General features: G+C 42.7%; 1 protein-coding gene across 1 annotated transcript in view; it reads left to right on the forward strand.

The window, feature by feature from the left end:
• LOC116821595 (collagen alpha-4(VI) chain-like) overlaps positions 1-22,408 on the forward strand; it is a 106,036-nt gene that overhangs the window by 38,264 nt on the left and 45,364 nt on the right. Inside the window, exons 17-27 of the mRNA XM_032774933.2 lie at positions 911-955; positions 1,043-1,096; positions 1,401-1,463; positions 3,437-3,502; positions 4,855-4,908; positions 5,869-5,904; positions 14,443-14,505; positions 14,690-14,752; positions 15,833-15,895; positions 16,106-16,168; positions 18,777-18,827. Coding sequence (XP_032630824.1) covers positions 911-955; positions 1,043-1,096; positions 1,401-1,463; positions 3,437-3,502; positions 4,855-4,908; positions 5,869-5,904; positions 14,443-14,505; positions 14,690-14,752; positions 15,833-15,895; positions 16,106-16,168; positions 18,777-18,827 — 621 coding nt within the window. The remainder of the gene's footprint in view (positions 1-910; positions 956-1,042; positions 1,097-1,400; positions 1,464-3,436; positions 3,503-4,854; positions 4,909-5,868; positions 5,905-14,442; positions 14,506-14,689; positions 14,753-15,832; positions 15,896-16,105; positions 16,169-18,776; positions 18,828-22,408) is intronic.

Raw genomic sequence — 22,408 nt, forward strand, 5'->3', positions numbered from 1 at the left:
CTCCTGGTTGAAAATTTTCAGTTATGAAGGACTGAATGGACTACTTTCAGATCCCATTAACCCCTTTTCTAGATGAACCAGAAAAATCATTGGCTTTCCACTGGAGCTGACTAGGTCATCCTCTCAGAGCTCTTAGCTACCCTGGGAAAGGAGTAATCAAAAGCAGGTGTCTCAACACTAATTACACACCCATCAGATTGGCTCTAAGAATGTTTGGATAAATGACATCTTTAACACAACATGGAGGCATTCACAGTTTTGAGTGAAGCTGTTTTAGAGTCAAAGTATCGAAATCCACCCTGATGCCAATAAGCACAATTCTATTAAAAAAATCCATTAAAATAATGATTCTGTGCCTTTATTTGTCCCAAAGTCTACAAAACTCTTACATAGCTATTTGTACTTCCAGCAAAGAGATGTTTTTTCTGAGAGAGATGCTCTAGGAATTATTTTTGGGACGTTTCCTAGTCTGTGTTATACAAGAGGTCAGCCTAGGTTCTTTCTGGCCTTTGAATCCATGAATCTATGAATTCTTACCAGCTGTTAAGTAGAACAACCACAATATAAAGTGCCCTAAAAAGAACACAGTATGCTGTAAATAAGTAAAACAACTGAGCACCAAAAATGCAAGGGAACCTAAATGTTAGATCAAATGCAAACTGATTATATCCTGGAAGCTGAGAGATTTTAAGGATGCTGCAGGTGGTATAGGAGATGTGAAAAAATGACTGATGGCAAAATAAAGAGAGTTCTTATTCTTGAAGAAGTTCAAAAGTAAAAATAATAGTTATTAAAAATATGAAAGTATTCAAGAGCATGTTAGGTGTTTTACTGTACATATAGAAAGACAGGTTCCCTCCCCCAAAATGCTCATGAATGTGCTAATGTGGATTTTTATTTATACCAACAGGGCGAAGATGGTGAAAATGGAATTGATGGGATTGATGGAGCAAAGGTAACCTTTATTCACATGTACTGAATTAAATTAATGAGGTTCACCTGAAAGAAAGAACATTGTTTGTTTGTATTTTTATTTTTCTAGGGAAAACAAGGATCTCCTGGATCTTCTGGAGAAAAAGGCAGTGCAGGAAGACGGGTAAAGTGTATTTAGCCCTGACGGAAGCTTCTGTCACCTTTCTGACTTTACTGCCAAATCTGCAACCTCTGTGACCTCTTGACAGCTGCACATTCTCTAATTATTTGATATAAACTGGGTAGATATATTTTAAGTGTAAAAGCCAGATTCTCAGCTGGAGTAAATCAGCGTAGCTCCATTGACTTAATAGAGTTTTATACAAATTTATGGCAGTGAGGATCTGGCCCTAAAGATCTAACGATGACATTAATACTGTAGCTCTCAATCTGTATTCTAATTGTATGTGCTTTCTTCATGACTTAAGGGTAGAAAAGGACCTAGAGGAGAATTGGGTGAGCATGGAGAGCCTGGTCTAAGAGGAGACCATGTAAGTAAAGTCTGTGGTATCTCTTAACTTTTGACAGACTGAAAAGACTTTCAGTGAAGTGAATAGCAATAGAGCTTTTAATCTTCATCTTTGAGTCCAGATTTGTCACGTAATGTCCAGATTTTGTGATGAAGTTGCCTCAAATGTCAATTTTATTGTAATGTTTGAGAGCATCCTAATAATCCTGGATCATGCACTACCCTGCCAAGGAAATCAGGAATAGAACTGGTCAGGAATTTTTATGATTGAATGGCTTTTGGTTGGAAAATGCCAGTTTGATAAAACTGAAACATTTTGTGGAAATGTATCAGTTTCTCAGGCCTAGGGTGGAATTTCTGTCAGAGAGAGAAATCCCCATGCCAGAATATCCAACAGATTTGTGGTTAGGGAACTCAGTTGGGATGTGGAAGATGCAGGTTTAGTTCCTTGCTATGACTCAGACAAAACGGGGACTTTTGGCTATTCCAGGGGCGGGGAAGTCTCTCTCTTTCTCTCTCTCTCTGATGGGATTTTTGCTGAATGGGAAAACTATTTCCTGCCTGTGTCTGAAAGGGAATTTTGAGAGTTCCCTTCTCATTAATGGCTGGAGGTTTGACACCTGAAATCTATGGATGTCCCAAGACACAAACCCATCTTAATAATACCAGAGAAGGGCAGCAGCACAGGCCTCACCGCTTCCTTATCCATTGTAACACAGCCCCTTCTGGAACCATTCTGGCATGCAATCCCTACTGCTCGCTGAACTGAAACCCCATCCTCTAGAAAGATTTGCAGCCATCTGGAGAAGTTACTGCTGATTCCACCAGAAGAAACTCTGGGGCTGATGTCTGGTTGGAAATGGACAACGATGGAGAGAGCAGCTGCTTTTTGACTCCACCCCTCCTTGTTATGAATTGCAGAGCCCTAATCTTATGGTGGGGCTTCAGCAGTGTCTGAGGGCCAGGAGTTAGAATGCACTGGAGGCTCTGTTCTCTCCACACCATAGGTTAAGGACCTTTTCAGGTGCATTTTGCAGCCCTTTTCTCCAAATAGCAAAAGGTATCATGTGGCTCCTGTCAGTTTCTAATGCTCAGTTAACACTGTAACAATCAGGTGTCCTGGCCCCATTGAAGCAAATGAGAATTTAGCCATTGTTATGACTTCAGTGGATCAGGATTTTATTCCCTGAGTCCAACTGTACTGTATTCAAAGAGGACAATACCCATGCATAATTCAATTCATTTCAGGATAAAATCTTGCTGAAGATCACTGATTATGTTCTTACCAGCATATGTAAACCCCTGCTTTTGCATGGGTGTGGCTGTTGAGCCAGTTAATCCACCATCTGAGCAGTCTCCCTTATGCAACCAATGAAACTGTTGCATCCCAATTAGCTGTAGGGTAATGGTATGATTGGTTGAATTACCTTTTATATCACAATGGTCTGGGACTCTTGGCATGTCATAGACACTGAGCTACTGTAGCTGTACCCTGCACAGGTGTTGTCTGTAAAGGGAAAATGGCCGAGAACTTACAAATTGTGTGGTAACAGACTGTGAGTCTCAGTGATGAATGAACCCTGGTGATATTCTTAACAAAAAAGAGCTCTCAACCGTGCATGTAGCTGTTCCCATCAATTCCCACTGACTCAATAGACATTTTAGGCTTCAGAATGACACACAGAGTGTCAATCCTGGAATCTTATTATAGAGGCCCTGGGTAATTATACCTAAACATACAGATCAACCATTTAATTACAAACTTGAATTCAATGCCCATCCAGATAATTTCTTTTCATCTCTTTGGGCAAAGAGCTCGTAGTTTTTGATTGTGGAACTGCATCTGCAGAGGCCTCTTTCCACCATCATCTTATGAATTAATCTTTTTTATTATTATCATTATTTTTCTGATCCTATTTCCATATCCTGCCTTTGCAGCTACACTAACAAAGAGGAAATTATCGAAAATGGTTAACGTCATCTTGACTTTTTCAGGGGGATCCTGGAATTAACAATAATGTCGCTGGTCCAGAGGGTGAAAAAGGAAAGCCAGGGCAGCAGGTAAACACAGGTTTGCACTGTTAAGGGGTAACAGGGCTATGTGGGGAGGAGAACTGTGTGTTTCTTAGAAGATTGAGTTCTATTAGTTGTTAGGGGTGAGCTGCTATTTAATTTTATATTTTGCTTTATAACCGGCGTCTGCAGCACATAGGGCTTTGGAGAGGTGTGCCCCTTTTTTATTATTGTATCAATCCATAGAAATGCCACGCTGTGTCTACAGCTGGTAATATTTTTGTGCCTGCTGATGGATGTTGAATGCAATTTGACCAGAAGGAAGATGATTTGTAATTTGTTACCTGGATTTAGCATGAATATATTTCTACAGAAGACTTCTCAGGGTGGATTGAGACCACCAACTTCATTTCTCATAGGCCTCTAATCAGTGAAATACCATGGATTTCTCGTACTACGTTGCAAAAAAAATAAAATAAATCAAGCATTCTGAATACCAAAAACATCCTTGTCAGCTTGCTAAAAATTATTTATTCCTTAAGAGTAAACTGAACTCCTTTCTGACCTGTCTCTTCAGATTTGGATACAATGCTTACAAAATGTCTTCTGAATCCTTTCCGGTTAAATTAGATTTGCTGTAAACACATAGAGGCAGGAACTTGAAACTTAGTATTTGTGTGTACGTTGGCCCTGATCCTGATAGACAATGATGCAGTACAAATAAAATAACCATAGGAGCTCTGCCCATATCTCCTCATTTCTTGATTTCCAAGCTGTAAGGAAGGGTTTATCTACGTTCTACTCCAATACCAAAGTTAGAGTGCAGTGGGTATACGCATATCCATATGAAATCTGGTCACATCTCAAAAACTCCTTTGTTTACTGGAAGCTAATTCACTGTGTGAAAATATATCTAGGATCTAATCCAAATACCATTAAAGTCAATGGAAACCCTCCTGTTGACTTCAGTGGGCTTTGGATCAGACCTCAGACCTTAAGAAGTTGCCCTTTTTGCATAATTGTTTTTCAGAGAAAAGCTGAACTTTAATGAATTTCTGGCAACAAAAGTCACTGCTTTCTGATTAATCTTTCCTCAGAATCCCCACCATCTGCTTTCTTCGGAAGACAGAGACAGGAAAAAGATCCCACAAAAGCTTTTATCTAACCTCAGATGGTTATGGTTGAAGAGTTGGAACCCAAAAACAGACCAGTTCCTTCTGCTAGACACTTTTAATTAAACACATTTTTCACAGAACTAGGTCTAACACACGCTGTTGTTCAAGTGATTACAATGCAATTAAAAGAAAACATTTTCCAGGAAAAATATCAAAGAAGGGCTATAAAAAGGAACACGTGTACTTGATCTCTTTTTTAAAAAAGTCTGACTTTTCATTTTGCAGGGAGAACCGGGAACAGATGGAGTGCCAGGAGAGTCGGGTGCAGAGGGCACTGATGTAAGAGCAGTTATCCTTATGGAATGGAAGTAGCTGATCCATGGTTGAGGATACAATGATGTTCCCATTTATAAGCCCAATTTTGCTCCCCACTTTTTTATCCCAACAAAAAATCTACACCAAAGGAATATTGGCCTCAAGTTTGGAAGAGTTGGTCTGTGATGGAGGTAACAGTTTTCTACCAAATTTTAAATGTATCATACAAGAAATTCCTGATTTATGACCACCCTTGAGCCTTGTGCTCAGTGGGGACCTTGGACCCTCTATTAGCCTTAGAAACTTTGGAAAGTCACCAAAGACAAGCCTAATCCCTCCACGCCAAACCATGAGCCTTAGTAAGAGTCTTACTCCCCCACAAGCCTATATAAGCTCACTGGGAGCTGACAAGTCTATTTTGACTCATTGGAGTCGGAGGAGCTATTAAGGCTGAGGAGACATTTGGTGAACCTCCTTCGTCTCCCAGGAAATGAAGACAATGGGCCTGCTAATGCTGAGGAATGGGCTGCTTACTGGTCCCTCCTATCCTGGGCTTGGGTTAGCTCCCACAAGACCTCCATGATGTTTAACAGTGTCACTATGATCATGAAGGAAGCTAGAGAGAGCAGAGTACTTAGGGGAGTAACACATTTCCCACTGTCTAACCTGCATGGAACCAGGACTCTCCTTCTGCTGACCTTAGCAGTGGGGACGGGGAATGGGAAAGTCATCCTGGAGAGATATCTTTCTTCTGAATTTCCTACCTTTCTAATTACTGTATTTTGATAAATGTAATACTCTTGTAAAGTTTCTACCCTTAATTTACTGATACGAACACTCAACCTCAATTTCACCTTAACCAAAGTTTTTTGTCTGTGAATAGCCATTTCGTCCCCATTAATGTACCATGTTTGGCTCCAGGGTCGTTATTTTTCATTTACTGGTCATAATTCTGGATAAATTGAACTTGTCTTTCCCTCCTAGGGTGCAGAAGGTCGGAGAGGCCCCCAGGGTTTAACGGTCAGTGATTATTACTGGTATATGCTGTGTGTACATAGCTATCTCTTAAGTCTGAGCTTTTGCCTGTCTTAGAGGGGATATTTTCAGTGTGATCACAGAAACTGAACACAAGTATTTAATAATCAGGAAGTCCATTGCAAGCCTACTCAGCCTTTAGGTCCCAGAAAAGACCCGACCAGAGGTCTTTTTGATTTGGAGGGGCCAAAAATGTAAAGGAGACTCTTAGCTTTTCCTGAAATAAAAGTCTGTTTCTAGCTCATTTTTTGTGATGGTAGCCTTGTCAATGTAAACTCACATCAGCTGAGGTAAGTCAGTCACTTAGGTTATAAGGAATGAACAGCTGGGCTCATTCCTGCAACACACGGCTGAGGGACCTGATGATTTTCTCTCCATTCCTTACCTGAAAACACATTCTTCTGTGTAAAATGACCTCATTAAACGTGGGGGTATGTCCAAAGAATCCTTACGCCAGCCCTGTGTATAGTGATGTGATAATGGAGAACGAGGACTGGTCATGTTTGGTGTAAAGCAACGAAATGCCATCTTGCAGGCTTGCTCAACAAATGCTTAGGTTGGCTCTGGTTTCAGAATAAAATCCAGAAAGTAGATGTCCAAATTTCCCACTGGGATATGCAAGTGGAACTTCCATTTGAACTGATGAAATTTGCATATGGATAGCCAAAGTCAGAATTTTGCCTCTGGTGCTAAGCCAAGGGACTTGTGCTGTTTCTATTAAATAATGGGGCTATAATCACTGCTAGATAAGAATGTGAGAATTATCTAGCCTCTAAGGCTTACACATATTTTTCAATCATTAAAAAAATTAAAAGATTAGTGAAGGGCAAGAACTGACCACTGAGAAGAAGGGAGGCAGGCTGGTGCAGATCCACTATATTAAGCCTCCTTAAAACCAACACAAAACTTGTCTGAAGGTTCGTGAATATCTGCACTACTGTTGACAAAGCAAGACAGAGATGAGTGATTCCTTCAAGACTTCTACATCTGCCGTGTGCGTGTGTGTGTGTCTGTGTCTGTGTATGCATACGCACATGCACAACCAGAGCTCCCTCTTCTTCCACTACAGGGATACCAACAATGAGACCTGATTGGAAATTTTCCAACAGAACAGAGTTTTGTTGCAAAATGGCAATGACTCAAACCTGAGAAGTTTTGTGACAACGCTTTAGATTAAATGAAGTTTCATGGAGTCACAAGCAGAGCTCCAACAGACCCTGTTATTTCCTTACCAGCTCACTTAGTAGGCTGTTGGGGACAGTCTGCCCCTGGGCCAGATACCGTAAGGCTTCCCAGCTCCCAGTATCAGAATGAGGAGCCTGGAAACCCTGGGAGCCTTGGTTCTTGTCTTCTAGCTCTGTGGTCTGGAAGTCCTGAAATGTCAGCTCTCAGGACATCCAGGCTCTCTCCTGCTGAGCTGGGAGCCTGAAAGCCCTGGGACCCCTGGCTCTGAGCTTAGTGTGGGTTCCATGTTCCTGCCACTGGAACCAGGAGTGTGGCAGCCCAGGGAGCCTTGTGAGCCCCAGCTCAAGCCCTAGCTCTCAGGGTCTAGGTGCCTGGCATTGCATGAGGGAGCCTGGAAGCAGTAAGAGCCCCGACTCGAGCTGTGGTTCTCGGGGTTCCAGACTCCCAGCCAGAGAGCAAGACACTTGGGCCAGCTGGTTCCCCAGGCTGCTTGACTCTCAGGTCAGCTTGCTGCCCAAGCTGCAGAAGTTGGTCAGACAGCTGGCTTGGGAGTCTGGAAGCCCTCTGGGCCCCGTGATCTGCCCTGGAGCTGGGGGACAGTGGAATCTGGGGACCATATTTGATTTTGGAAAGACTATGTTTCCAAAACGGAAATGTTTGGACTCTCCAGTTTGCAGGAATTTTTGAAATGGCAGAATTTCCCCATGAGCTGGGAATTCCAAATTTCATCCAGCTCTAGCACCAGCAACACATGAACTGCTTCTGGTGCTCACAAAAATAACACAGGATTGCAGCCGGCCCAGGATTAGAAATTCCAAGTGCTGGAATGCTGATGGTCTTGATTAGGGATAGTAGATATGCATCTGAGACACGGAAATACAGGACAGAAATGGACAACCTGGGTCACTGAGTCATCCCCTGCTATCACAGGTGACCCATCATACAATCTCATTCGTAAATTTATCAAGCTTCAACTTAAAGGTAGGTAGGTTGTTTGACCCCACTACGTCTATTGGAAGGTTGTTCCAGAACCTTTTTCTAATTTCCAGCCTAAACTGATTCAGGGCAAGTTTATAATAATTTGTTCTTCAAACTGATTGTTAGTTTTAAATGCAACTGCCTTAAAAACAAAAAACAAACATATCCCCCCCGCCCCCAAAATCAACAGCTGTGCTCTGATTGCAAACAGAACTAGCAAATCAGCTCCAAGATATTAAAATATAGAATTCTGTGAATTACAACAGAGAATTCCAGGAACTAGTGGAGTTTATGGAAAAAATTAACTTTCAAACTATTGGGCCCAGATCTGTTACAGGAATAGATTGAACACAATTGTACCACAGTAATTACTGCTGATTGGAGGTGCCAGGAAAGAACCCTAAATCACAATCTGAAAAAAATGTAACTCCATTATAAAAGCATTAGCACTGTTTAACCCCTGCGATGCACCAAAGAAGAGAAACACTATAGAGAGATTTAACTGATGAAGACATTTCTGTCTCCATTTTATTGCTGGTTAAGTTTTGGGTAGTGTACTTGAAAAAGAATTGTTTGTCTCAAGAGTCACTTCAACAATGCAGTTACCAAAGAAAATCTCAAAGCAGATGGATCCAATAACGAGCAGGCGAAAGTAAAATAACCAGGAGCGGCGCCAGGGTTTTTTGCGCTCTAGGCGCAGGGCAGGCTCGCTGGTCCCGCTGCTCCAGTGGACTTCCTGCAGGCGTGCCTGCGGATGCTCCATCGGAGCCGCGGGACCAGCGAACCGTCCGCAGGCACGTCTGCGGGAGGTCCACCGGAGCAGTCTGCCGCCCTCCCAAATCCTGGTGCCCTAGGCGACCGCCTACGTCACCTAAATGGAAGCGCCGGCCCTGAAAATAACATTGAAGAAATTCAAGAAGGTTCTGTGATTTTTAAAAGCAGAGAAACAAGCCCTCTCCCTTGTACCTTAAAATATGGTGGGCCTGTGATGATGTTTATAAACCAGGACATTGTTTATTTTGCTTGCGTATTATATCCCTTTATCCTACCCGTTTTCTATCTTGTCTGCTTAGGTTTTATGCTCTTAAGGACAGACACCATATTACTCTGTAGAGCACCTACCACAGTAAGGTCCCGTTCTTGGTTGACCTCTAGGTGCTCCTTCAGTACAAATAATGATATTGGTGATGTCTGATCAGTCACTTGGTAAAATATAGTGCCTCAATAAGCGTGTCTTGATGTGTTCTGATTCTTCATATGTTTTGGATAATATTAATTTTTCTGATTTTTCATTTCTCCTTTTACTAGTCTGCATCTTTCTCTAAATCTCACCAAATAATTTCCCAGAGCTGTTCGCTTGTTTGTCTTAGCAAAAATTAAATGTAGAGAAGCTTTGCACTTTCCCCTCTGGCTCTATGGCACTATCTTCAGCCTAAGACTGTGCCTTTAGGGCCCTGCCCTAACTGCAGGAGAGAGCAGAGCTCTACCACCTTAGTAAATACATGATGCTATACATGGCCGCTATCTCTTACAAAATGGTGAGAGCCAGGTTCTCTCCTGATTTACACCCTGGGCAATCCCCTTCATTCCAATTCATGCAGATGTGGTTCCAGTGATTGGGAACTGCATGGGGGTGGGTTTGGTGTGTGTATGGGGGGCGGCTAGCACACTTCCAGCCGCTGGGCTTAAGTAGCAATTGTGGTACAGCCGTTCCACAGCACTGTAGCTTTTCTTCAGGTTGTGTGTGTGTGGAGTTAGCCCCTCAAAAATCCATTGCAGTTCACCTGGAAATAGCTGCTGACTTGTACATGAGTTTGTCATGTTTTCCCCCATGTGCACAGGATATGCACTGAAATGCTTACTTGCTTCTTATTCTGACAGCATTTCCATTAGGGAGCAGGATAAACGTCTAATGGCTGCAGGGTTTCTCCAACACAAGGAAAATAATGTTATGAATAAATGTAAACTGAGTGCCAAGTACAAAGGGAAACTTAATAAATAACAACAGCATCCAAAATTGAATAAAATATTAATTTACACAAAGAAAATGTAGGCTACAGAAAAGTCTCTTCAATGGCATATCACTTTCTTCAGCCAATTAGTCTTTGAATAGATATACAGTCCTATTGAGTTTTTGTCCTTCTGCACTTCCCATGGGGTCTCTTTGTTGGGGGAGATGGATCTCACACTCTGCATTGATCTTTGGCTTGCTATGAACTATTGTGAGGCATCACGAGTTTGTGACATCGGGCTGTCTGATTCAAATTCAGTATCCAATGGAAAATGACAGCTACAGTCTGGTCTCCAGTGAACCCGTCAGATAGTGCCTTTGTCACATTCCTATTTCACAATGTGCAGTGTGAGTTTATATCTAAATACAAAACCTCTGCCTCATTGGCCAGGAACCCCAGAGCTGGAATCAGTTACAAGCATTTTGACTTTTTATGCTGTATGGCAATCATCCCCAAGAGCCTGTATGCCAACTGAGGTAGCCAGAGTGTAGCATCCCTCACCCTCAGCATGTACCCCCTACAGGGTAGGTTCAAGGGAGGGCACAGGAGCTGATTATGGCAGCTCCGCACCCTTTGGGAGCTGATGTATGCCAGGGATCCAATTCCAGATCCAGCCACTGTCCAGCCCTTTTTCACTACCAGAGTTGAATCTGATCCTATGTGTTTGTGACAGTTCTTGGGGCACCCAGAACGGCGAGACACCTTGATAGTCCCTGCCTCCGGCTTGAGGGAGTCTTTCTTGTGCCTGTAACTCTGTCAACTCTGTTACACCATGTCAACTCTGTAACACCACCAGCTCTTCAGATACTTGAGAGCTTTCCTCTGGGCTATGCCAGCTCTGTCTTTGCTTTATAGGTTAAAAGTAAGTGCACCACAGTCCTTAAGTCCCTTTGAATCGTTCCCCTGGATATCCAGCCTCTGACACTAGCCACTCACAGAAATCCCAGATGATCTGCTCCTAAAAGCAGTGTCCCCAGTTTACCAGCGTTACCTTAAATTACCGCTCCTGTAAACCACACAGCACTTTTGAGCACTTATAATGAAACAAAAATAGGTCTATTTAAGAAGGGTAAAGACTTAACTAGAAATGAAGGACAGTGATGGAAATGGCTACAATACAAAACAAAATAATAAAACACAAACCTGACTCTACCCTTATTCATTGTTACCTTCCCTATCTAATAAAGTAGGTTTTCTCCTGCCCCACCTCCCAAAGTTCACTCTGTTGCAGAGCAGGCTGGTTCCACAAAAAGCAGGTCCCATTCATGAAAACATCCCAGCTCCACATGGGGTTTTCCTCAGTGAATGGATAAAGACTGCTGCTTCCTCCTGTGTTACACTGAAAACAGCCTTTTGTTTCTATTCTATTCTATTTGTTTCTTGTACTAATATTTTTTTTTACCGTTAAGTGACTTTGAAGCTTTGCCTCTGATGATTTAACACTGCAAGTCTTAGTATTGTGAAAGGCTAAACAATAGAGCTTTGCATTACATCACCAGCTAAACAGGAGGGGAAGACAGCCCCAGTGGGGCCATCACTCAACCACATTATCCCCTGGTGATTGACTTTTACTCCAAGTCTCTATATTTTCAATACAAATACAGTATTCCTTAAATATTACCCACACACACATCTGGCAATGATTATAAATCTTGACAAGTTACAAGCCTTCTGTAGATACCATATATATTATGCTTTATGGATAAATATCTTGGAAGATGTGCTTGGTGTAGTGAATTTGTCAGCTCTGAGGTGAGAGTTGTTTGCTAAGAACAGGGGACTCTTTGTCAAGGGGGTTTCTGTGCCACAGTATTCCCTTCTTTTCATTTTCAGGGTCAATTTTTTGCTCTGCATTACTCTTTTTTCTCCTTGATTCTGGGGTTCCCTATCTTTTCCAGCTTCTAAGCCCTTTTCCCTTGTTGTGTTTAAGGCTCCTCTCTCTGTGTGTCTTTCACGAGCTTTCCACTGTACCTACTGATATGGTCACTTACCTACCTACAATACATCCTGAGGCTGCTCACTGAATCAGTTCTACCTTTCATTGCTGTCACTGGTCTTTGCTACTGCTCCTGCCACCACCATTCATCTGAGTTCGTTCATTTGCACTTTCTATTTCCGTCCATCTTGTTTGCCTACCCGCTAAGGCTACATCTACAGTGACTGCTGCATGGGCAGGCATACCTGAGCTAGCTTTGATCTGAATAAGACAGGCAGCAGTACAGACTGTACAAACCCACTCAGGATCCTGGGACGTACTTGAGTGGCTAGCCCGTGCTGCTATGGCTTCACTGCTATTGTTGTTCAAGCTAGGTCAGGTATGGCTACTTGTAGGGTAGGGGTGGTGACACTGCAGGAAATCTAAGTGATTTAGGACTCTAGGGCTTCAGCCAAAAAGTAGTAATTGATGATCTGTGAGATTAACAGGCTAGTTTTAAGACCATTACACATCAGAGCTCTGGAAAATGTTGGAGTGGGGGGAGCTGCAACCCTCTGACTGCTGCACTCCTCCGCAGCAGGTTTGGCAGCAGGTTCTATGTAGTCATAGATCCGCTGGCCTCGTCTCACCCCAGACACCATTCATGTGCTGGGATGCAAGAACACAGCTCCACAAGGGGACCCACAAGCTGTTGCTCCTACACAATAAGCAGGACCACCTGGCCTCCTCTGCATCGAGTGTCTTCAGCAGCCCTTCTTTAGACCACAGGATTTGTCTCTTACTAGATCAGGCAGCCTGGAGGATTTTGTGTTTAAAACAAACAAACAAAAACCCAATACTGTTCAAATGAAAAGAAATATTCGTGTTTTGTGATCAGGGCTGACAAAGAACTTCTGATGTCTTTTAATTGCGCAGAGAGGGCCAAAACTCCTCTCACTAATGTCCAACCCATTTTACTATTTATAATGGCTTACAGAAGGTGCTCAACTGACAGCACCAGAGTTAAAGTGGTACAAAAAAATAAAGTACTTTGCTATCCAGCAGCAACATGGCACTTTTCCCCCTATTTTCTGAGTTTCACCTCCAATCAGCTTCTGCGTTCCAGGAAAACAAAAAAGGCAGACTTTAAATACTCTGTGACAATGACTTTTTGATTACAAGAAGTACAAATGGCAGCCATTCTGAGACAGGGATAACCCCTGGGCAGAAAGACACTAAGTCTGCTAGAGCCTAGGAGAAGAAGTGTGTATTGTACACATGAACAACACTACTAGTTTTAGGTAAGGTTGCAAAGGAAAAGAGAAAGTGGTAAGGAAGAAAAGAGAAATAAAGAAAAAAGGGAAACACATAAGAAAAAGAGAGAATTATCTCTGGGCCTGATCCAAAGCCCACTGAAGTCAGAGAAAGACTCCCACTGATTTCAATGGGCTTTGGGTCCAACTCCAATGTGCCTTTTCTCATACAAGGCAGCCTTGTATGAGAAAATCATGTATACTGCAAAATATAGAGGGACATACATTTTTCTAAAGCTGGCATTGTAACAGATGTCCTGTGTTGCAGTATCTTAACTTTGGCTACCACTAGGTTTGTTCAAATCCATGTGTTTTTTCTTTTTCTTTTCATTTGATTTCCGTCCCAGTTTAGTCATAGTACGAAGAGGGCAGAATTCTTCAGAACTGCTGAATACAGTGTTTTAAATCCAGTTTTCTCCATGGCTTTGTTTTTCAGAATTGCCTGAGTTCCAAAGAATCCTTGGACATATGTTTATAATTTCCCCAATGAAAGAACACCTCCAGTGTTCCCCTGAACTGCTTAGAGCTAACCCGCACATTTGACTCAGTCCAACAGAGACAGTATGAAGAGATTTTTCTCGCAGATATCAGTTGAACTGACTCATGTGCAGATGACAGCTTTGTATGAGTAATACTCAGCTGCTGATCTTAAAAACTAAAAAATTTTCCACAAAGATTTGGGGTGCAGCTTTCTGAGCAGCCAGAATTAAATTGGGAGGTATATACCGGTGCCCACCTCTGGGAAAACTCTCAGTGCTGGGCCAGATTATGAGCAGAGGGAAGAAGGCTCAAGAAACTCTCCACTCCCACCACCTTTGTCACCTCTATACTGTGGCTAGTGATAATTCTTGCACTGACTGAGTGAGCTGCACTAAATTAGTGCTGACTTTGGCCTGTTGAAATGAATTCATCATCATGTGAAACAAATACAACTCGCCTTTCCCACTCCCTCTCCTCCATCTATCTCAGACCACAAAACAGCTGATGTTTCTTCAGTGGTGGTTGCTGCTTGCAAATCATGTAGCCTTCTGGAAATGGGAGTAATATTGCTTGATCAGTTTATTTGTAGATGTAAACGTGTCATGAAGTAAAGTGGTTTGTTTCTCTCACTTTCTGGCAGGGTGGGCAAGGAGATCGTGGTGAACCCGGTTATCCAGGAGATCCTGGCCTACAAGGCTCACAGGTAGCAGAAAGAAAGTCTGAGTTATTTTGCATGACATGTTTGGAGAAAGCATGCTGTTAGGTTCAATTTTCTATTTTCCTTTTGGAATATTTTGTTCATACGAATTTCAAATACCGTAGGTGAAATTCTGCCCTGGCATATTAGCAACATTATAATTTTTTTTAAAATGTCCTTTATCCTCCAGGGTCTAAGAGGACTACAAGGGATCAGAGGACCTCCAGGACCACAAGGAATACCAGGCCCTCGGGTTAGTTTTAAAGAATATATCCTTATTTTGCACCTTTTGCTTGTCAACTTCTCGACAGTTTGGTTTTTCAAAATTATATTTGGATCTTTGTAAATAAGGTCTATGTAAGTGGAGGATTTTGTTTTGCTATAAAGCCTAGTAACGAACATCCAAATGAGAAAGTTACACTAGTCATTTTAGACCTTGATTAATATGGTGCCAAAATAATGGACTTGAAAGCAAATGTTGGTTTGTAAATCAGGAGAGAAGAGAAACTTTGTGTTACTGAGCTCTTTCATGGTTACGGTGAAAACACTTACGTCCCAATTCTGCTCTGTTATCCTGGTGTATACTGGAGTAACTCCATTGCTTGCTCTGGGCATACACTAGGCACTTCGGTGGCAGGTCCCAGAATGGAAGGGCCCCCTACCGCCGAATTACCACCGAAGACCCGGCTGCACTTTGGAGGCGGGTCCTGCTTCGGCGGTAATTCAGAGACGGGGGGTCCTTCCGCCCTGGAGCAGAAGGACCCCCCGCCAGCGAAGACCGAGAACAGAAGAAGCTCCGGGGGCCCAGGCCCCGCGAGAGATTTCTGGGGCCCCTGGAGCTAGTGGAGGACCTCGCTCCAGGGGCCCCAAAAAACTCTCGTGGGGGCCCCTGTGGGGCCCGGGGCTGGGGCAAATTGCCCCACTTGCCCCCTCCCCCCCGTCTGGGCGGCCCTGACTTCAGCAGTGTTACTGTGGAGTTACACCTGTGTAACTCAGTCAGGATCTGGAGCAATAGATCAAGATTTAGGCATAAACTTCAATTGTGTGATGACACTCGTGCTTTCAGATCCAGTTACTTTGTGTATGTGTAGCCTCTATGATGCTTTAACAAATAATATCTTAGGAATATTGGAACTCTCAGAGTGTTTACATGGAAAAGAGAAAAGAATTTGCATGATTGTATTTTGCACATCACTATTACTGTGATTCCCGAAAGCTTTGAGAAATGCCACTAGATGGGCCAAATGTGATGAATACTTCTAGAGTCATTCCAAGCTCTGGCAAACATTAGTTTTTCTCTAATGCACCCTTTAATTTGTGTTTCTGATTGTAGGCTAATCCAGGAGCGCCAGGTGCTGCAGGCTCTCCTGGGAATCCAGGGCCTAGAGGACCAAAGGTAAGCATTTTAAGATGTACATTGCATTTCTGCAGCACCTTTCATTCAATTATCTCATTGAACTTACAAACACAAAACCATCTTTTAATCTGCAGAAAATGGAAGCGCAACTCTTACCTCAGTGACCAAACCCCTTGTACTAAAAACAAAATGCTCCCTGATAAGCCAAATGTAAAAAGTTTAATATCTTTTGTATTTAAATTATAATAGGGTGAACCTGGAGATCCTGGGGAGATGGGTCTGCTGGGACCCCCTGGCCCAAGGGGCATGCCTGTAAGTCTTGCTCTTCTGATTCAGTGTTAACTGCTGGGAGTTGTGAGGCCTTGCAGTTCATCTCATTTTCTTTTTCATTCTATGTTTGTCCATTTGGGATATTTTAAAATTTTTTGCTCAGTTTTCAGTCTTCCCACTAACATCACAGCCCTCTTGGTTGTGTTATGCTGGAGGTAGGACTAGATGATCATCAGTGGTTTATTGTGGTCTTAGTGTCTATGTATCTTTATTTTGTTGCAAGGAAGACACTTGCGCTTTCTCAGCCACCTATCAGACAGAAGAGCAGAACAACTTATTCTCACCTTCAAGCTACTATCTTACAATCATATTTCTTTGTTATTGAGTCCAGGCAAATGAAAATGCCAGTAAAATGCCATCTCTGTACAGGACCTATCCTCTTCTCCTTTCAAGAGCTCCAGGGAAAATTTCTCTTGTTGTGGATTGGAGGGAAGAATTTTTGCCTTCAGACCCCTGGAGGAAGAAAGAAAATATAAGGTTTCAGAGTAGCAGCTATGTTAGTCTGTATCCGCAAAAAGAACAGGAGTACTTGTGGCACCTTAGGCCCCATCTACACGACGCGTGAAAATCGATTTTAGATACGCAATTTCAGCTACGTGAATAGCGTAGCTGAAATCGAATATCTAAAATCGAGTTACTCACCCGTCTTCACCGCGCCGAATCGATGTGCGCGGCTTCGCCCATGTCGAATCGGAACTCCGTTTGTTTTGGTGGAGTTCCGGAAACGATGTAAGCGCGCTCTGGGGTTCGATATATCCCCGTCTAGACGAGACGCGATATATCGAACCCCGAGCTTCGATTTTAACGCGCCGAAATGGCGCGTCGTATAGACGTGGCCTTAGAGACTAATAAATTTATTTCAGCATGGAGCTTTCGTGAGCTACAGCTCACTTCTTCAGATGCATAGAATGGAACACACAGACAGGAGATTTATTCATACAGAGAACATGAAAAGGTGGAAGTATGCATACCAACAGGAAGAGTCTAATCAATTGAGATGAGCTATCATCAGCAGGAGAGAAAAAAACTTTGAAGTGATATCAAGATGACCATAGAAGGTGTGAGGAGAACTTAACATAGGGAAATAGATTCAATTAGTTTAATGACCCAACCATTCCCAGTCTCTGCTTAGGCCTGAGTTAATTGTAATAAAATTTGCATATTAATTTGAGTTCAGCAGTCTCTCTTTGGAATCTGTTTTTGAAGTTTTTGTTGCAAAATTGCCACCTTCAAGTCTGTCAGTGAGTGGTTAGAGAGGTTGAAGTGTTCTCCATGGTTTTGGATGTTATGATTCTGATGTCAGTTTGTGTCCATTTATTCTTTGCGCAGGAGACTGTCCAATTTGGCCAATGTACATGGCAAAGGGGCATTGCTGGCACATGGTGGCAATATACAACGTGGTAGATGTGCAGGTGAACGAGCCCCTGATGGCATGGTTGATGTGATTAGGTCCTATGATGGTGTTACTTGAATAGAATATGTGGACGAGCTGGCATCGGGCTTTGTTGCAAGGATAGGTTCCTGGGTTAGTGTTTATGTTGTATGGTGTGCAGTTGCTGGTGAGTATTTGCTTCAGGTTGGGAGGCGGTCTATAAGCGAGGACTGGCCGTCTCCCAAGATCTGTGAGAGTGAGGGATCATCTTTAGGAATAGGTTTGTAGATCTTTGATGATGCGCTGGAGAGGTTTTAGTTGGGGGCTGTAGGTGATGAACTAGTGGCGTTGTTATTTTCTTTGTTGGGCCTGTCCTGTAGTAGGTGGCTTCTGGGTACTCTTCTGGCTCTGTCAATCTGTTTTTTCACTTCAGCAGGTGGGTATTGTAGTTTTAAGAATGCTTGATAGAGGTCTTGTAGGTGTTTATCTCTGTCTGAGGGATTGGAGCAAATACAGTTGTATCTTAGAGCTTGGCTGTAGACAGTGGATCGTGTGGTGTGTCCTGGATGGAAGCTGGAGGCATGTAGGTAAGTATAGCAGTCAGTGGGTTTCCGGTATAGGATAGTGTTTATGTGACCATCGCTTATTAGCACAGCATTGTCTAGGAAATGGATCGCTTGTGTGAATTGGTCCAGGCTGAGGTTGATGGTGGGATGGAAATTGTTAAAATCATGGTGAAATTCCTTGAGGGCTTCTTTTCCATGGGTCCAGATGGTGATGATGTCATCAATGTAGCGCAAGTACTTTCCTAGACACTACTGTGTTACATTGATGACAATATGCAAATTAGAATAAATCTCTCCTGTCTGTGTGTTCCATTCTGTGCATACAAAGAAGTGGGCTGTAGCTCACAAAAGCTGATGCTGAAATAAAGTTATTAGTCTCTAAGGTGCCACAAGTACTCCTGTTATTTTTGTGGAAAATATAAGGAAGATGCCCTGTAGATTGAAGAAGATGATATTGGCTTTAGGCTGTATCCTCTCTTGAAGGATTTTGCCATAGCTGCTACACTGTGTCTGTGGCACCCTCCACTACACAATCAGCCATAACTGCTAAGGGCCCAAAATCATGAGTGCTCCTTTAGGCCAATGGAGTACTGAATGTACAGCTAATTCTATATTTGAAACTAACCAACAGTATCTTTTCCAACCCATGCAGGGCCCAGATGGCAATGATGGCTATGGTCCTGCAGGAAGCAAAGGAGCAAAGGTGAAATGAAGCAGAAGTCTCAGTCATGGAACGTCATGCCTCATAAGATACCAGTCAGATTTATTTGTCGTGACCAAGGAAATTTCAGACACTGCCCGAGTTCGTCCCCAGAATGCGAGAGGCTAAGCCCATCCCCGGTTGTGTGTACCTGTGTATCAGGCTTTCTGAATCTGGAGCTGCAGTAGTGGTAGTTACCTCCAGTTCTGGCTCAGCGGCTCCTGGAACATTGCCTTGGTGCAGACACCATTCACAGACTCCCGCAGTCAGTAAAGGTTGGAAGAAGAATTGTGTCTCAGCCCCAAGTGATCAGTGGCATGTATCTGTGTCCCTGCAGGAGAAGTCCTGGGAGAGAACTGTTGCTCAAAGAGGCACCATTCCCAGGGGTGGCTCTAGCTTTTTTGCCACCCCAAGCACAGCAGTCAGACACTCTTCAGCGGCGCGCCTGCGGGAGATCCCTGGTCCCGTGGCTTTGGCATACCCGCTGCCGAATTGCTGCTGATCTGCAGGACTGGTGGACCTCCTGCAGGCAAGCCTCTAAAGGCTGTCTGACTGCCGCCCTCGCAGGGACTGGCAGGCTGCCCCCCGTGACTTGCCGCCCCAGGGACATGCTTGGAACGCTCGTGCTTGGAGTCACTGCTGGCCATTCCTTCCTTGTTGTGGGGGTAAAGTGGGAGATTCAGTTTATTGTAGTGATTTTTGGGATACAGCTTATTTCCCCTCCCCTGAGTGCACCCAACCAGCTACTCTAGCTGGTATATGGAGGGCAGAGCCAAGGGTCTTCCCATTTCCTGCCCCATCCACCGATTTGTTCATTGAGGGAAGTACTAGTCAAGCTGCTTCCCCGTCTGTGGTGGCCAGAGAGCAGTAGCTATTTGAGGAGCCCTTACTTGGTTGAGCAAGGGTATCAAAGGAGGGAGGGAGAGGGAACTTACATCCCCATGCACTTATGCTCAGTAAGGAAGAGCTAGGGGCCATCTAGCCCTAAATTAATATTTATTTACAAAAATAATTATATAATATCTTCTAAAAATAATAGAAACCATTTACAATCAAAGATCCAAAGTAAGGGCCAGGTCCAAAATTGGTATTATTCTGTGTAGCTCCATTGGAATCAGTGGATAACTCCTCTACACTAGCTGACAATCTGGCCCTCTTATCTATGAACTTCTTCCTGGATATTTGTATTTAGTAGTTGTGTTTTGTTTTGTTTTGGGTGTGGACACAGGAAGGGGAAAATTTGAGCATTAACAGCTTGTGACGCTCTCACTCAATTCCCGAGTAAATGGAGAGATAGCAATGATTTACTAACAAAAAAATAGACATTGAAAGGAACCATTTGAAAAATAATCCAACCATAAAATTTTACAACAATAATAATTCAAAAATCCCACAATATTCATTCCAATCATTATGAATATTTATCACTCGGAATAAAGAGAAAACCCTTCAGACAACAAACGACGATAAAAGATTTCTGGACACCATCCACTGAAAACTGGATTTAAGAAATAAGAAAGTCTATCAACAGACAATATTATAATAATCTTTTCCAAAAATAAATCTGAGGGGAATAGATGAGTGTCAATCTCAAAACTTGCTCCACTGCATCTGCTTTCTTCTGTGTAATTTTTTTCTCTAGTTATTCCTCAACAACTGTTCTACTTAAAGGCCATAAGAAAAAAAGAGATAAAAGGAAGGACAAATGTTGGGAAGGAAGGTTTTTCAAAAATATAGAAAGAACTTGCAAGCATACTCATGTTAGCTGTTAATATTGATACACCTAACATTAAATGTTAGATAGGGTGTCATGCACAAACAACGCCCTGATTCTTCTCAGTCTTGATCTAAGCATGCATTAATAATTCCTTTTAGTTCAGATGTAAACAAATGGCATACCAGGTGCAATCTTCCAGGTGTCTTTTCTTCTTAGCAAAGTTTACTAAGCCCTCCACCTCCCACCCCAGAGTTTTTTGTTTTTTTTTCCACTAAGAGAAAGAGAAAATTCCTTCATAATTTTATGCTAGGCAAACTTCAGCTAAATAATTATCTATTTTCACCAGTCTGCTGCAGTTAGCCTGAGCTCTCTTAAGGGTGATAATGGCAGCTCCAATAGAAATTGCTTCCTGGACGTTCTGAATATATTTCTATTGGTTAAATCACTTAACTCCTCGATAGCTGCCTTGGGCTTTGTCTATATGAGAATCTCTCTTATTGAACTTAAATCTGTTTTAAAAAGATTTAAACTGGTTCAAAACCTTATGTGGACATGCTTATTGCAATTTAACTTTAATCAGTAACATAGCAACCTGTTTGGAGGGAGGAGCACAGGTAGCAGGAGGGAAGAGTTTGGAGGAGCACTGGAAGTCAGTTGCTGTGCTCATGGCTAGAATTCTAGCTGCAGTTGCAATATCACTGTAAACAGTTCTCTTAATAAAGAGCCAGTGTAGTTTTACAAGCGTGGAATCCTTTCATGTTATGACCCAGCATGCTGTACATGAAACAAGGAATAGATGAATTGCCAGACTGGATCAGACCCAAGGTCCATCTAGTCCAGTGTCATATCCCTGACTGTGACCAGCACCAAATGCTCCATAGAAAAGTTTAAGCCAGGGGCTCTCAAACTGGGGGTTGGGACCCCTCAGGGCATTACGAGGTTATTACATGGGGGGTTGCGAGCTGTCAGCATCCACCCCAAACCTCACTTTGCCTCCAAAATTTATAATAGTATTAAATATATAAAAACCGTAATTTATAAGGGGGCGGTTCCACTCTGAGGCTTGCTATGTGAAATGGGTCACCAGTACAAAGGTTTGAGAACCACTGGTTTGAGCCCTGCAGTAGGCAGAAGTGAGGTAATCATATCATTTTCTCTAAGCACTAGAGATTAGTTCTGAAGCATGAGGTTTAATATCCCTTGCAAAAATGTTATTAAATATGTTAACTCTGGATATTTTTGTTACCAGTGTAAATATCCAGTTCCTTTTTGAGCAGTTCTTGCCCTCAACAACTTCCTGCAGCCATGAGTTCCACAGCAGAAGGGGGAGCCAGGGCTCCATCCACTCCCTACCCTTTCCCACCCTTTAGGGGAGTAAATGGGTAGCAATCTGCCTAATTGCTAGGTGAGCTTGGCCAATTCTAAGCCTTATGTGAGCCATACGAGGTTCCTTATTTCCCTTCTCTCTCATGGTGTGCCTGCCCAAAGCTGAGGCAGAATCTAATCCAAAAAAGGTTGGGATCCTCCTAACAACAAAGGGAACAACCTTATATATAGTAATCTACAAAGGTTACTATAAATTGTATAGATTCACTAGCTAACTTACACTTCATTAAATGCAATGTCCTAGGAAAACAAGCCTACCATTCAAATAGGAATAAATTATTATTGTAGAATCATGTTTGAAGGATCTGTTGGGCAACCCCCCATTTTGAGGTTGTGTGAGGACAATCACTGTTCAGATTCATAAGAGTGAGCTTCCTAAATCAGACACATGCATGGGACAATCCTACAAAGACACAGAGCTAATTCTGCAAGTTCTTTATCTGGAAAGAATGTACTTTAGCTCTGACTGGTACTCATGGAA

This window comes from Chelonoidis abingdonii, chromosome 2, assembly GCF_003597395.2.
Source record: "Chelonoidis abingdonii isolate Lonesome George chromosome 2, CheloAbing_2.0, whole genome shotgun sequence".
NCBI classification, from domain to species: domain Eukaryota; kingdom Metazoa; phylum Chordata; order Testudines; family Testudinidae; genus Chelonoidis; species Chelonoidis abingdonii.